This window comes from Chlorocebus sabaeus, chromosome 20 (assembly GCF_047675955.1).
Source record: "Chlorocebus sabaeus isolate Y175 chromosome 20, mChlSab1.0.hap1, whole genome shotgun sequence".
Classification (NCBI taxonomy): domain Eukaryota; kingdom Metazoa; phylum Chordata; class Mammalia; order Primates; family Cercopithecidae; genus Chlorocebus; species Chlorocebus sabaeus.
In genome coordinates this window covers 9,119,389-9,132,734 of record NC_132923.1, presented here as the reverse complement: position 1 = coordinate 9,132,734, position 13,346 = coordinate 9,119,389, and the positions used below count along the sequence as shown (strand labels likewise).

The window sequence follows — 13,346 nt, the reverse complement described above, 5'->3', positions numbered from 1 at the left end:
ATGAATTACTTATATTTTATTATGGTCAGATAAATTGAATATGTAAGAGTGGAATTTCCCCCGTATGCATTTTTCTTTCATCTGTGTTTTCAGGTGAATTTCTGGTAGAATTATAATACTTAGTTGGGGCAGTAAAATTCCTAGTATCTTAACATACACTGGATATACAGAAGATATGTTGAGTCTATTGTCAGACTTGTAGTATTCTAAGCTCTAAGAATAAGAGGATGGTGTTGGTTATCACAGAAATAAGAATAGAGTTTACACATGGCTTTGTAACTTAATATGAATTAAGGGGCAGATGTTTCAGAGTGGTTTTGTGATTCTAAGAGGGAAGTCCCTTTAACTGTGAAGATTGGTGAATGAGTTCCTTACTCTTTCTATAACAGTTTCACTCAATTTTTGTCATTTTACTGATTTAAGCATCTTTTTTTTTTTTTTTTTTTTTTGAGACAGAGTCTCGCTCTGTCACCCAGGCTGGAGTGCAGTGGCCGGATCTCGGCTCACTGCAAGTTCCACCTCCTGGGTTCACGCCATTCTCCTGCCTCAGCCTCCCGAGTAGCTGGGACTACAGGCACCCGCCACCTCACCCGGCTAGGTTTTTTGTATTTTTTTTTAGTAGAGATGGGGTTTCACCGTGTTAGCCAGGATGGTCTCAATCTCCTGACCTCGTGATCCGCCCGTCTCAGCCTCCCAAAGTGCTGGGATTACAGGCGTGAGCCACTGCGCCCGGCCGCATCTTTTTTTTTTTTTTTTTTGAGGTGGAGTCTTGCTCTGTTGCCTAGGCTGGAGTGCAGTGGCCCTCTCAGTTCACTGCAACCTCCTCCTCCCGGGTTCAAGCAATTCTCCTGCCTCAGCCTCCGGAGTAGCTGGACCTACGGGTGTGCGCCACCACACCCAGCTAATTTTTGTATTTCTAGTAGAGTGGGGGTTTTACCATGTTGGCCGGGCTGCTCTCGAACTACTGACCTCAGGTGATATGCGAACTACTGACCTCACGTGATATGCGTGCCTCAGGCTCCCAAAGTGCTGGAATTACAGGCGTGAGCCACCACCCGCGCCTATCCCTGATTTAAGTGTCCTAAATGGTGCTTTATTACTTGCTCATTTGTTACAAGGAAAATAAAATTGGGGCAGTGGAGACGGACGCAGTAGGTTTTTGTTCTCTAAACTGTTGCCTCATGATTATGCTTTCTTGATCTCATCTCACTTCCTAGGCCACTGCAGAACAAATTAGACTTGCACAGATGATTTCGGACCATAATGATGCTGACTTTGAGGAGAAGGTGAAACAAGTGAGTGTACCACTAATTTACTGTACGCTATGAGAAAAGATACCAGGATTAAGGCATAATCAAATACCATAGATAGATGCCAGGATACTTTCTCTTGTAGGTATTAGGAGAATTTTCACCTGAAATATAATAGGTCAGGCTGATAAATAAGTGTTTTCATTCTCTCATTTATTGTAGCCCTTTGTTTTGTTTTTTGTTTTTTTTTTCAGATGAAGTCTCACTCTGTCACCCAGGCTGGAGTGCATGATATTGGCTTATTGTAGCCTCTGCCTCCCGAATTCAAGCAATTCTCGTGCCTCAGCCTCTCGAGTAGTTTGGGATTACAGGCGCTTGCCACCACACCTGGCTAATTTTTTTGTATTTTTAGTAGAGGTGGGGTTTCACCATGTTGGCCAGGCTGGTCTTGAACTCCTGACCTCAGGTGATCTGCCTGCCTCAGCCTCCCAAAGTGCTGGGATTACAGGGGTGAGCCACCGCACCCAGCCTATTGTAGCACTTTGGATAGAAACTTAGTTTGGAAATTTAATCTTAATTTTAACCTCTTGCCTGTTGCTGATGCCATTTTGTAGAAACTGAGCAGTTGTGGATATAGGAAACGTGGAAATTCATGCTGAAGTCTGTGTGTTTCAGAGTTTGGTTCTGTATTTGATGCTTAATTGCTTTGTAAATACTTTTGACCTCATCCCTGAACCACAGGTGTTAATATTTGGCTTTTGGAAATAGAATACCAAAATTCTCCGGTTTCCTCTTTTTAGGGGTAGGGGTGGTTCTGGAAAACCTGCTAGGCAAATTCTACATCCTTTTTCTTTCTTTTTCTTTTTTTTTTTTTTTTTTTTTAATTTTGAGACGAAGTCTTGCTCGGTGGCCCAGGCTGGAGTGCAGTGGCGCGATCTGAGCTCACTGCAACGTCTGCCTCCTGGGTTCAAGCGATTCTCCTGCCTCAGCCTCCCAAGTAGCTAGGCTTACAGGCACCCACCACCACACTTGTATAATTTTTGTGTTTTTAGTAGAGATGGGGTTTCACCATGTTGGTCAGGCTGGTCTCAAACTCCTGACCTCAAGTGATCCGCCCACCTTGGCCTCCCAAAGTGCTGGGATTATAGGCATGAGCCACCGTGCCTGGCCCTCATCTTTTGCTTTTTAAACCTGTTTTTTTCAAACTCAGCTGGTACCGTTTCCCTTCACCTAGTTTCCTTTCATTGGGAGTGTTAGCATAAGCCTGTTCATGATGGTTGCTCTTTTTTCTCTTTCAGTTGATTGATATTACAGGAAAGAACCAGGATGAATGTGTGATTGCTTTGCATGACTGCAATGGAGATGTCAACAGAGCCATCAATGTTCTTCTGGAAGGAAACCCAGACACGGTAGAGTGCTTATAGAGTGTTCTAGGACATGGGTCCTCAATTGGGAGGCTGGTAATATTCTAAAAGTAGCAAGTGGCAACACACCTTAAAGCAGAGCACCTTTTTCTCAAAGTAAAGTTGGGAACTTTCTTGGAGATTGTTCACCATGGGTTACAGATACTTAAAATTTATGTGTACTACATCCTCTTTATGAGGATAATGGTCATAGGAGAAAACAGTGAAATCAGTCTCTGCTAATTGGCCTGAAATAAATTATTTATTCCAGGCTAGTGACTTGTTTTCAGGCTGTGGGGTTAGGCTGAATTAGAGGTGCGATTTGATAGCCTTGGATATTGCTGTTGAACAAAGTCACACACTATATTTGATTCTGGTTTTGGTTTTGTTTTTGTTTTTTTCCTATTTATTTATTTATTTATTTTGAGACGGAGTCTCTGTGTGTTGCCCAGGCTGGAGTGCAGTGGCTGATCTCAGCTCACTGCAAACTCTGCTTCCCGGGTTCACGCCATTCTCTTGCCTCAGCCTCCTGAGTAGCTGGGACTATGGGTGCCCGCCACTGCGCCCGGCTAAGTTTTTGTCTTTTTAGTAGAGACAGGGTTTCACCGTGGTCTCGATCTCCTTACCCGCCCACCTTGGCCTCCCAAAGTGCTGGGATTACAGGCGTGAACCACCACACTTGACCTTTTTATTTCGTTTTATTTATTTTACATATTTGATTCTGAATTCAGTACATTCCCCTCAGTATCAGCTTTGCATTGCACAATACTGTTTCATTGCCTGAACTTATTTCTGTTGAGGTAGCAGAGAAACAAGCTTTGTAGCCTGCTGACCATCCCTGGAGATGGTAGGGGATATCTTGGAGGATCTCTTCCCCTGGAATTTAGACAAGTTGCTTTCACTTCTCTTTCCCACTTCATGAGAATTCTGTTTTTGTGCTTGTCTTATGTTTGTAGCAAATTGTAATCCTCTGACTGCCTTATTAACCTTCAGAATGTTCCTGCAATGCTTACTAGAGAAATTTTGTTTTTTTAATAAGCAGTGTATTATTATTATTATTTTGAGACAGGGTCTTACTCTGTGGCCCTGGCTGGAGTGCACCGACATGCTGCAACCTCCTTGTCCTGGGCTTAGGTGATCCTCCCACTTCAGCCTCCTGAATAGCTGGGACCACAGGCATGGGCCACCATGTCCAGCTGATTTTCCTGTTTTTAGTAGAGCCAGGGTTTCTCCATGTTGCTCAGGCTGGTTTCAAACTCCTGGGCTCAAGTGAGCTGCCCGCCTCGTCCTCTCAAAGTGCTGGGATTATGGGCATGAGCCACTGCACCTGGTCCAGTGTATTACTTTGAAATCATTTTCATTTATTGGGTGTTATACGGGGGCTCTTTGGTTGGGATAGATATTAAAATTCATCCTTAGAGATAACAGCTTTTTTTTTTTTTTCCTTGAGTCAGCGTCTTGGTCTTGTTGCCCAGGCTGGAGTGCAGTGGTGCGAACCTGCTTTCTGCAACCTCCACCTCCCAGGTTCAAGTGATCCTATGCCTCAGCCTCCAGAGTAGCTGGGATTACAGGCATCTACCACCACACCTGGCTAATTTTTTTTTTTTTTTTTTTTTTTGAGATGGAGTCTCTCTCTGTCTCCTAGGCCAGAGTATATCCCTACTCACTGCAAACTCCGCCTCCTGGGTTCAAGCAGTTCTCATGCCTCAGCTTCCTGAGTAGCTGGGACTACAGGCATGCACCACCATGCCTGGCTAATTTTTTGTGTTTTAGTGGAGACAGTGTTTCACTGTGTTACCCAGGGTGGTCTTGAACTCCTGAGCTCAGCCAATCCTCCTGCCTGGGCCTTCCAAAGTGTTAGGATTACAGGTGTGAGCCATGGAACCTGGCCTCAGATACAACAACTTTCTGATACTACAGAGTCACTCCAGCTAAATGCAGGAGGTTTGTCAATTTCTTTGAGACAATGGGAAATAATAATGGAAAACTTTTAACAACAATTGAATTTAAATTGGTGGATTTTTTTCTTCAAAAGTGTAGTCCTGTATTAAATTTTACACTATTGACCTTATTTGAATATTTACTGTCTGGTCAGTCAAGATATAATGCTTTTGATTTGTTTTGGGTTTACTCTAGAATAATTGTCTCTAGATTTTATGGGGGGAGTGAGGTGGGGCTATTTATGTTTTTTTAAAAGTCTGAATGTTTTTTCGCGTTATCACATTTTATCTTACCTTCCAGTATCTTCTGTCTAGTGCTGTAAGGCTGATGTTACACAGTATCAAAAAAGAAAATAAGCTGGAGAATACAGGTTTATGCTACGAATAGACCAGCTACTAGTGAAACCAATGGGAAGCAAAGTCATCTACCAGGGATGTTGGATGTATTTGGGTGGGTGAGATCATTTCAGAAAACTGAGGGTGCCTTTGGGAAGATAATAGTAATTCTTTTTCCTTATAGACCCATCTGGTGCCAGCAGCAGATGTGCATACAGAGGAGGGAGAAAGGTTACAGTTTCCTGAAACTTGCCAGGTTTTGAGACAGTAGCATAAATTCTAAAAGCTGTTTTGAGTCTAGCTTCCAGAGTGTTCCTGGTGTATATTTAGCTACAGGGTTGTTCTAACTTACTGTGAGCATAAAGTGACCCACCAACTGTAATGTGTAATAGGCTTGGGTTGAAAGAGTAGGCAGCCACAAACTTCCAAGTCCTGGGTAGGTAGTCTTTTTAAAACAAATGAATTAAGAGTTGGGTTCTTGGCCCTGCCACCCAGGCTAGAGTGCAGTAGCATGATCACTGCAGCCATGGACACCTGGGCTCAAGCAACCCTCCCACCTCAGCCTCCTTAGTAGCTGGGACAACAGGTGTGTGCCATCACACCGGTTTTTTTGTTTGTTTTTTTTTTTAAAGATGGAGTCTTGCTCTGTTGCCTAGGCTGGAGTGCAGTGGTGTGATCTCGGCTCACTGCAGCCTCCACCTCCTGAGTTCAAGCGATTCTCCTGTGTCAGCCTCCCAAGTAGTTGAGACTACAGGCGCCTGCCGCCACGCCTGGCTAATTTTTGTATTTTCAGTAGAGATGGGATAAACATCATATTGGCCAGGCTGGTGTCAAACTCCTGACCTTATGATCTGCCCGCCTTGGCCTCCCAAAGTGCTGGGGTTACAGGTGTGAACCACTGCGCTCGGCCTATTTTTTATTTTTATTTTTTGAGATGCAGTTTTGCTCTTGTTGCGCAGGCTGGAGTGCAATGGCTTGATTTTGGCTCACTGCAACCTCTGCCTCCCGGGTTCAAGCAATTCTCCTGCCTCAGCCTCCCAAGTAACTGGGATTACAGGCATGCACCACCACGCCTGGCTAATTTTTGTATTTTTAGTAGAAATAGGGTTTCGCCATGTTGGTCAGGCTGGTCTTGAACCTCTGACCTCAGGTGAGCCGCCCACCTCGACCTCCCAAAGTGCTGGGATTACAGGCATGAGCCACCGCACCTGGCCCCAGCTGTTTTAAAAAAAAAAAAAAACACACACACATTTTGAGAGGTGAAGTGAAGGTCTTGCTGTATTTTGCAGCCTGGTCTCAAGCACCTGACTTCAAGCAGTCTTCCCACCTCTGCGAAATTATTACTTTAGTAAACTACTTATTATGGACAATTGACTCCTTGTAATATGTAGATATTCTTTTATTATATACATATATATTTTTTGAAATGGAGTCTCGTTCTGTTGCCAGGCTGGAGTACAGTGGCATGATCTCGGCTCACTGCAACCTCTGAGTCCCAGGTTCAAGTGATTCTCCTGCCTCAGCCTCTGGAGTAGCTGGGACTACATGTGCGCACCACCCTGCCAAGCTAATTTTTGTATTTTTGGTAGAGACAGGGTTTCACCATGTTGGCCAGGCTGGTCTTGATCTCTTGACCTCATGATCCACCTGCCTCAGCCTCCCAAAGTGCTGGGATTACAGGCGTGAGCCACCACAGCTGGCCTACAATTTTTTTTTTTTTTTTTTTTTTTTAATTTAAAATTTGCCGGCTGGGTATGGTGTCTCACACCTGTAATCCCAGCACTTTGGGAGGCTGAGGCACGTGGATCACTTGAAGTCAGGAGTTTCAAGAACAGCCTGGTCAACATGGTGAAACCATGTCTCTACTAAAAGTAGAAAAATTAACCAGGCATGGTGGCATGCGCCTGTAATCCTAGCTACTTGGGAGACTGAGGCATGAGAATCGCTTGAACCTGGGAGGCGGAGGTTGCAGTGAGCCAAAATCAAGAGCCACCACACTACAGCCTGGGTGACACAGTGAGACTCTGTCTCAAATATATTAAAAAAATAAAAAAAATAAAATTTATCATTTTAGCCTTTTTTCTTTGCTTTTTTCTTTCTTTTTTCTTTTTTTTTTTTTTTTAAATCCAAGGCAGTGTTTTGTAATCCCAAAATGCTGGGATTACAGGTGTGAGCCACCGCACCTGGCCCTGTTATAATTTTAAGTTTCGTTTTTTTGAACTTAAAAAACTTTGTGGACTGGATTTGATTATGCCTGTAATCCTAGCACTTTGGGAGGCTGAGGAGGGAAGATCGCTTAAGGCCAGGAGTTTCAGACCAGCCTGGCAATATGGTGAGATCCTGTCTCTTAAAAAAAAAAAAAAAAAAAAATTCAAAAATTAGCTGGCTGTGGTGGCATGCGCCTGTGGTTCTAGCTACTTAGGAGGATGGGGCAAGAGAATCACTTGAGAGCCCAGGAGCTGGAGGCTGCAGTGTGCCACGATCACACCACCACACTCCAGCCTGGCTATAGAGTGAGACCTTGTCTCTTAAAAATACTTTTATTATGGTAAGATATATTACGTTAGACTTATTTTAAAATGTATAATTCAGAGACGTTAAGTACATTCATAATGAGTGTGGTCATTACTACTATTCATTTCCAGAACTTGTTCATCATCCCAAATAGTAATTCTGTATCCATTAAATAATAAATCCTCATTCCTCCCTGTTCCCAGCTTCTAAGTAACCTCTTCTATGTTCTGTTCTGTTCTTCTTTTTTAATGTGTGTGCTGCCGAAGTGAGCACTTATTTTCTTTTTTTCTTTTTTTTTTTTTTTGAGACGGAGTCTTGCTCTGTCGCCCAGGCTGGAGTGCAGTGGCCGGATCTCGGCTCACTGCAAGCTCTGTCTCCCGGGTTCACGCCATTCTCCTGCCTCAGCCTCCCGAGTAGCTGGGACTACAGGCACCCGCCACCTCGCCCGGCTAGTTTTTTGTATTTTGTAGTAGAGACGGGGTTTCATCGTATTAGCCAGGATGGTCTCGATCTCCTGACCTCGTGATCCGCCCGTCTCGGCCTCCCAAAGTGCTGGGATTACAGGCTTGAGCCACCGCGCCCGGCGAGCACTTATTTTCTTTAAGCAAATCTCAGAACTGTGTGAGACCGTTCTGTTTTCTTTTTTCCTTTTTTTTTTTTTTTTTTTTTTTTTTTTTTGAGATAGGGTCTTCTGTTGCCCAGGCTGGAGTGCAGTGGTGTGATCATGACTCACTGCAGCTTCTGCCTCCTGGGCTCAAGCAATTTTCCCACCTCAGCCTCCCAAGTAGCTGGGACCACAGGCGTGTGGCACCGCACCTGGCTAACTTTGTATGTTTAGTAGAGACAGGGTTTTGCCATGTTGCCTAGGATGGTCTCAGACTCCTGGCCTCAAGTGATCCACCCTCCTTGGCCTCAGAAAGTGCTGGGATTATAGATATGAGCCACCATCCCTGGCCCTGTTTTCTATTTCTATTTGCCTGTTTTAGATATCTCATATAAGTGAAATCATGTAATATTTGACCTTTTGTTTCTAACTTACTTCACTTAGCGTAATGTTTCAAGGTTCATCCATATTGTGACATGGGTCAGAATTTCATTCTTTTTTAAGGCTAATATTCCATTGTACATATATGTGGCATTTTGTTCACTCATCAGTGGGCACTTGGAAGTTGTAGACTTAATACTTGGGCATCTGGAAGTTGTAGACTTAATACTTGATTATACTTAATACTTGATTGTAGACTTAATACTTGATTCCCTTAAGTTCTTCAACATGCTTCCCCTTAAAGGAGGCTACTCTTTTACATGACCATACTACTATTATCAATCCTGATAAGGTCAATAATTTTATATTATCTAATACTCAGCCCATATTCTGAAAGTGATTAGATATTAGGTAGCTGTTACTGAGCACTAGGGCCATGATTGAGTTTGATGGTAAGATAATAAAGATCTGAGGCTGGGTGCGGTGGCTCATGCCTGTAATCCTAGCACTTTGGGAGGCCATGGCAGGTGGATCACGAGGTCAAGAGATGGAGACCATCCTGGCCAGCATGGTGAAACCCCATCTCTACTAAAAATGCAAAAATTAGCTGGGTGTAGTGGTGCCCTGTAGCCCCAACTACTTGGGAGGCTGAGGCAGGAGAATCACTTCATCCCGGGAAGTGGAGGTTGTAGTTAGCCAAGATTGCACCACTGCACTCCAGCCTGGTGACAGAGTGAGACTAAGTCTCAACAAAAAAAAGAAAAGAAAAATCTGATAGTGTTGGTGTTTGTCCTGGAAGTTTCGTTTGTATAGGTTTTTTGCAAAAGTATGTGTAAATCAAGGTAGCATTTTAAAAAAACTTTTAGTTTATAATGCTCGTTTTCCTGAGGAAGAGTGTTTTGCAAGGGTGTTTAGCTTACTTTCCTTACCACAGACTTTCCGTCTTGCAATTAGGAATGTATCATAGATACACATTTTTCACTGGGGAAAGTTAAATTGACTGATAACAATTTAGGAAATACAGGGAGAACACTGCAAGTAAAATCTGGATGGAAGGCTTCCTATAATCAGTATCTCTTGGGGTCAGGGCTGTGACTGTTGCTTGGTCTTCTTTTATTTTTATTTTTATATACTTTTTGAGACAGGGTCTTACTTTGTCACCTAGACTGAGTACAGTCGCATAACCATGACTCACTGCAGCCTCAACCTCCCGGGCTCAAGTGATCTTTCTGCCTCAGCCTTCAAGTAGTTGGGGTAACAGGAGTGTACCATCACACTTGGCTAATTTTTAAATTTTTAGTAGAGACCAGAGTCTCATTTCGTTGCCTAGGTTGGTCTCGAACTCCTGGCCTGAAGCGATCTTCCTGCCTTGACCTCCCGACCTCCCAAAGTGCTGAGGTTATAGGTGTGAGCCACCACACCTAGCCTTATCTTTTTTTCTTTTTTCTTTTTTCTTTTCTTTTTTTTTTTTTTTTTTTTTGAGACGGAGTCTTGCTCTGTCGCCCAGGCTGGAGTGCAGTGGCCAGATCTCGGCTCACTGCAAGCTTTACCTCCTGGGTTTACGCCATTCTCCTGCCTCAGCCTCCTCAGTAGCTGGGACTACAGGCGCCCGCCACCTCGCCCGGCTAGTTTTTTGTATTTTTTAGTAGAGACGGGGTTTCACTGTGTTAGCCAGGATAGTCTCAATCTCCTGACCTCGTGATCCATCCGTCTCGGCCTCCCAAAGTGCTGGGATTACAGGCTTGAGCCCCACTGCGCCCGGCCTTCTTTTTTCTTTTTTTTTTTTGAGACGGCGTCTCACTCTGTCACCCAGGCTGGAGTGCAATCTCAGCTTACTGCAACCTCCGCCTCCTGGGTTCAAGCAATTCTCCTGCCTCAGCCTCCCTAGTAGCTGGGATTACAGGCACCTGCCACCACGCCCAGCTAATTTTTTGTATTTTTAGTAGAGATAGGGTTTCACTATGTTGGCCAGGCTGTTCTTGAACTCTTGACCTCAGGCAGTCCACCCACCTCAGCCTCCCAAAATGCTGGGATTACAGGTGTGAGCCACTGCACCCAGCCCTTTTTTTCTTTTTTTTTTTTTTCTTTGAGAGGGAGTCTTGCTCTGTCGCCCAGGCTAGAGTGCAGTGGTGTGGTACGATCTCGCCTCACTGCACCCTCCTCCTCCCGGGTTCAAGCAGTTCTCCGCTTCAGCCTCCTGAGTAGCTGGGATTACAGATGTGCACCACCACACCTGGCTAATTTTTGTATTTTTAGTAGAGACAGGGTTTCACCATGTTGGCCAGGCTGGTCTGAAACTCCTGACCTTGTGATCTGCCTGCCTTGGCCTCCCACTCCCAAAGTGCTGGGATTATAGGTGTGAGCCACTGTGCCTGGCCACCCAGCCTGACCTTGATTGATTGATTGATTGATTGATTGATTGATTGATTTAGGGAAGGCGTCTCGCTCTGTTGCCCAGGCTAGAGTGCAGTGGGGCATCTCAGCTCACTGCAAGCTCCGCCTCCCGGGTTCACCCCATTCTCCTGCCTCAGCCTCCCGAGTAGCTGGGACTACAGGTGCCACGCCCGGCTAGTTTTTTTTTTTGTATTTTTAGTAGAGGCGGGGTTTCACCATGTTAGCCAGGATGATCTCGATCTCCTGACCTCGTGATCCACCCACCTCGGCCTCCCAAAGTGCTGAGATTACAGGCATGAGCCACCATGCCCGGCCATCAGCCTGATCTTTTAAATGAAATTGCTGTGTGTGTTTTTGTGTGTGTCTGTAGGTAGGTAGCTATAGCTGTTTTCCTCCTAAATTTATGGGTGAGATTAGAGAATGTGCTCAAGAGTAGAATGCTGCTCATTCATTCTGAATTCATAGGTAACTTTTTGAAACATTGTTTTCTTTTTTGCTTTATTTGGTATGAATGATGCTATAAAAAGTTGTGGGTCACTGACTCTGAAGGAAATTAGTGTTTTATTTTGTTTTTTTTTAGCCCAGGAAATAACACTTGAAAGATAAGGACCAATAACTTGGTCCTTTGGCTAATATGCTTAAGTGACTGAATTAGATAGAGGTCTTTGTAATCCTCTTGGAAGTGATCCCGGCAATCTGTTTCCTGTAAGTACCTTCCCTACAAAAAAGACTGGGCTCAGTGGCTCACATCTGTTAATCCCAGCACTTTGAGAGGCTGAGGTGGTGGATCACCTGCGGTCAGGAGTTCGAGAGACCAGCCTGGCGAACGTGGTGAAACACTGTCTCTACTAAAAATACAAAAATTAGCCAGGCATAGTGTTGTGTGCCTGTAATCCTAGCTACTCGAGAGACTGAGGCATGAGAATCGCTTGAACCTGGGAGGCAGAGGTTGCAGTGAACCAAGATCACGCCACTCCACTCCAGCCTGGGCAACAGAGCAAGACTCTGTCTCAAATAAATAAGTAAATATAAAATAAAAAAATAAAGGACTTTGCTTTTGGTAGTGATGTGTATAAAATATTTAAACAGAAGTAAAAGCAAACTAATGGAAGTGTCTTAGACATGGATGCTGAGTGGAGAATGGTTAAGTCAATCAGTTGTCCCAGCTTTCATCTCTGGTGTCCTCCATATTGATTAGATATGAATGCTCTACCCTTCTATAGCATTCCTGGGAGATGGTCGGGAAGAAGAAGGGAGTCTCAGGCCAGAAGGATGGTGGCCAGACGGAATCCAACGAGGAAGGCAAAGAAAATCGAGACCGGGACAGAGACTATAGTCGGCGACGTGGTGGGCCACCAAGACGGGGGAGAGGTGCCAGCCGTGGACGAGAGTGTATGCATGGGGCTTTATCAAAACCAGCTGTGGGTCAGTAATGTCTAGACTCTAGGGATGTGCCAGGGCCCTGCTAGGCAGGACCCAAGAACCATTATATTATCCTTTTGCTTTTCTTGCCATCATCTCTTCTGAGACCTTGACATCTCTTGCATGTAGCCTTTTGTACCAACAGCCACCAGTCTGGCATGAGATTACCCTGTAGTCATTTGTAAAGTTAAATTTGACTTGCAGCTCTCCGTTAAGGCACATTACCATTCCCTGAGTAACATGTTCCCATCCTTCCAGCTCATTTTCTCTTCATTGTTTTTTTAATTCCCAATACCATATTACATACTATTTATATATTTGTATATATCTTGTTGACTGTGCTCTGGCCATCTGTGGTTTGGTTTTTTTGTTTGTTTGTTTTGTTTTTTAATTTTTATTTTTATTTCAGTTCGAGGTCAGGAAAATGGATTGGATGGCACCAAGAGTGGAGGGCCTTCTGGAAGAGGAACAGAAAGAGGCAGAAGGGGCCGTGGCCGAGGCAGAGGTGATCAGTTTGTAGGGGGATGGATATTGGGGGCAGGTTACTCTTTATTCATTAGCGGTCTGCTTTACTTTTTATTGTTAGAGGTAGTCTCACTGTCACCCAGGCCGGAGTGCAGTGGCCCAGTCATAGCTCACTGCAGCCTCAGATTCCTGCGCTCAAGTGATCCTCCTGCCTCAGCCTCCCTAGTAGCTAAGACTACAGGTGGCTGCCAGTATGCCTTTTTTTTTTTTTTTTTTTTTTGAGATGGAGTCTCGCACTGTAACCCAGGCTGGAGTACAGTGGCACGATCTCAGCTCACTGCAAACTCCACCTCCCAGGTTCACACCATTCTCCTGCCTTAGCCTCCTGAGTAACTGGGACTATAGGCACCCGCCACCACGCCTAGCTAGTTTTTTTTTTTTTTTTTTTTTTTGAGACAGAGTCTCGCTCTGTCGCCCAGGCTGGAGTGCAGTGGCCAGATCTCGGCTCACTGCAAGCTCCGCCTCCCGGGTTTACGCCGTTCTCCTGCCTCAGCCTCCCGGGTAGCTGGGACTACAGGCGCCCGTCACCTCGCCTGGCTAGTTTTTTGTATTTTTTAGTAGAGATGGGGTTTCACTG

The 13,346-nt window shown here is 44.6% G+C and overlaps 1 protein-coding gene across 30 annotated transcripts in view; it reads left to right on the top strand.

Annotated features, from left to right (window-relative positions):
- The window catches only part of UBAP2L (ubiquitin associated protein 2 like), a 56,761-nt gene that overhangs the window by 5,567 nt on the left and 37,848 nt on the right, over nt 1-13,346 (top strand). For 18 of the 30 annotated variants that reach the window (XM_037997897.2, XM_037997900.2, XM_037997892.2 and 15 more), the window contains exons 3-6: nt 1,218-1,295; nt 2,549-2,659; nt 12,046-12,214; nt 12,654-12,749. In XM_037997897.2, the coding sequence (XP_037853825.1) occupies nt 1,218-1,295; nt 2,549-2,659; nt 12,046-12,214; nt 12,654-12,749 (454 nt within the window). Of the gene's footprint in view, nt 1-1,217; nt 1,296-2,548; nt 2,660-12,045; nt 12,248-12,653; nt 12,750-13,346 lie in introns of all 30 variants that reach the window. The other 12 variants (XM_037997896.2, XM_037997894.2, XM_037997893.2 and 9 more) reach the window with 1 other exon arrangement.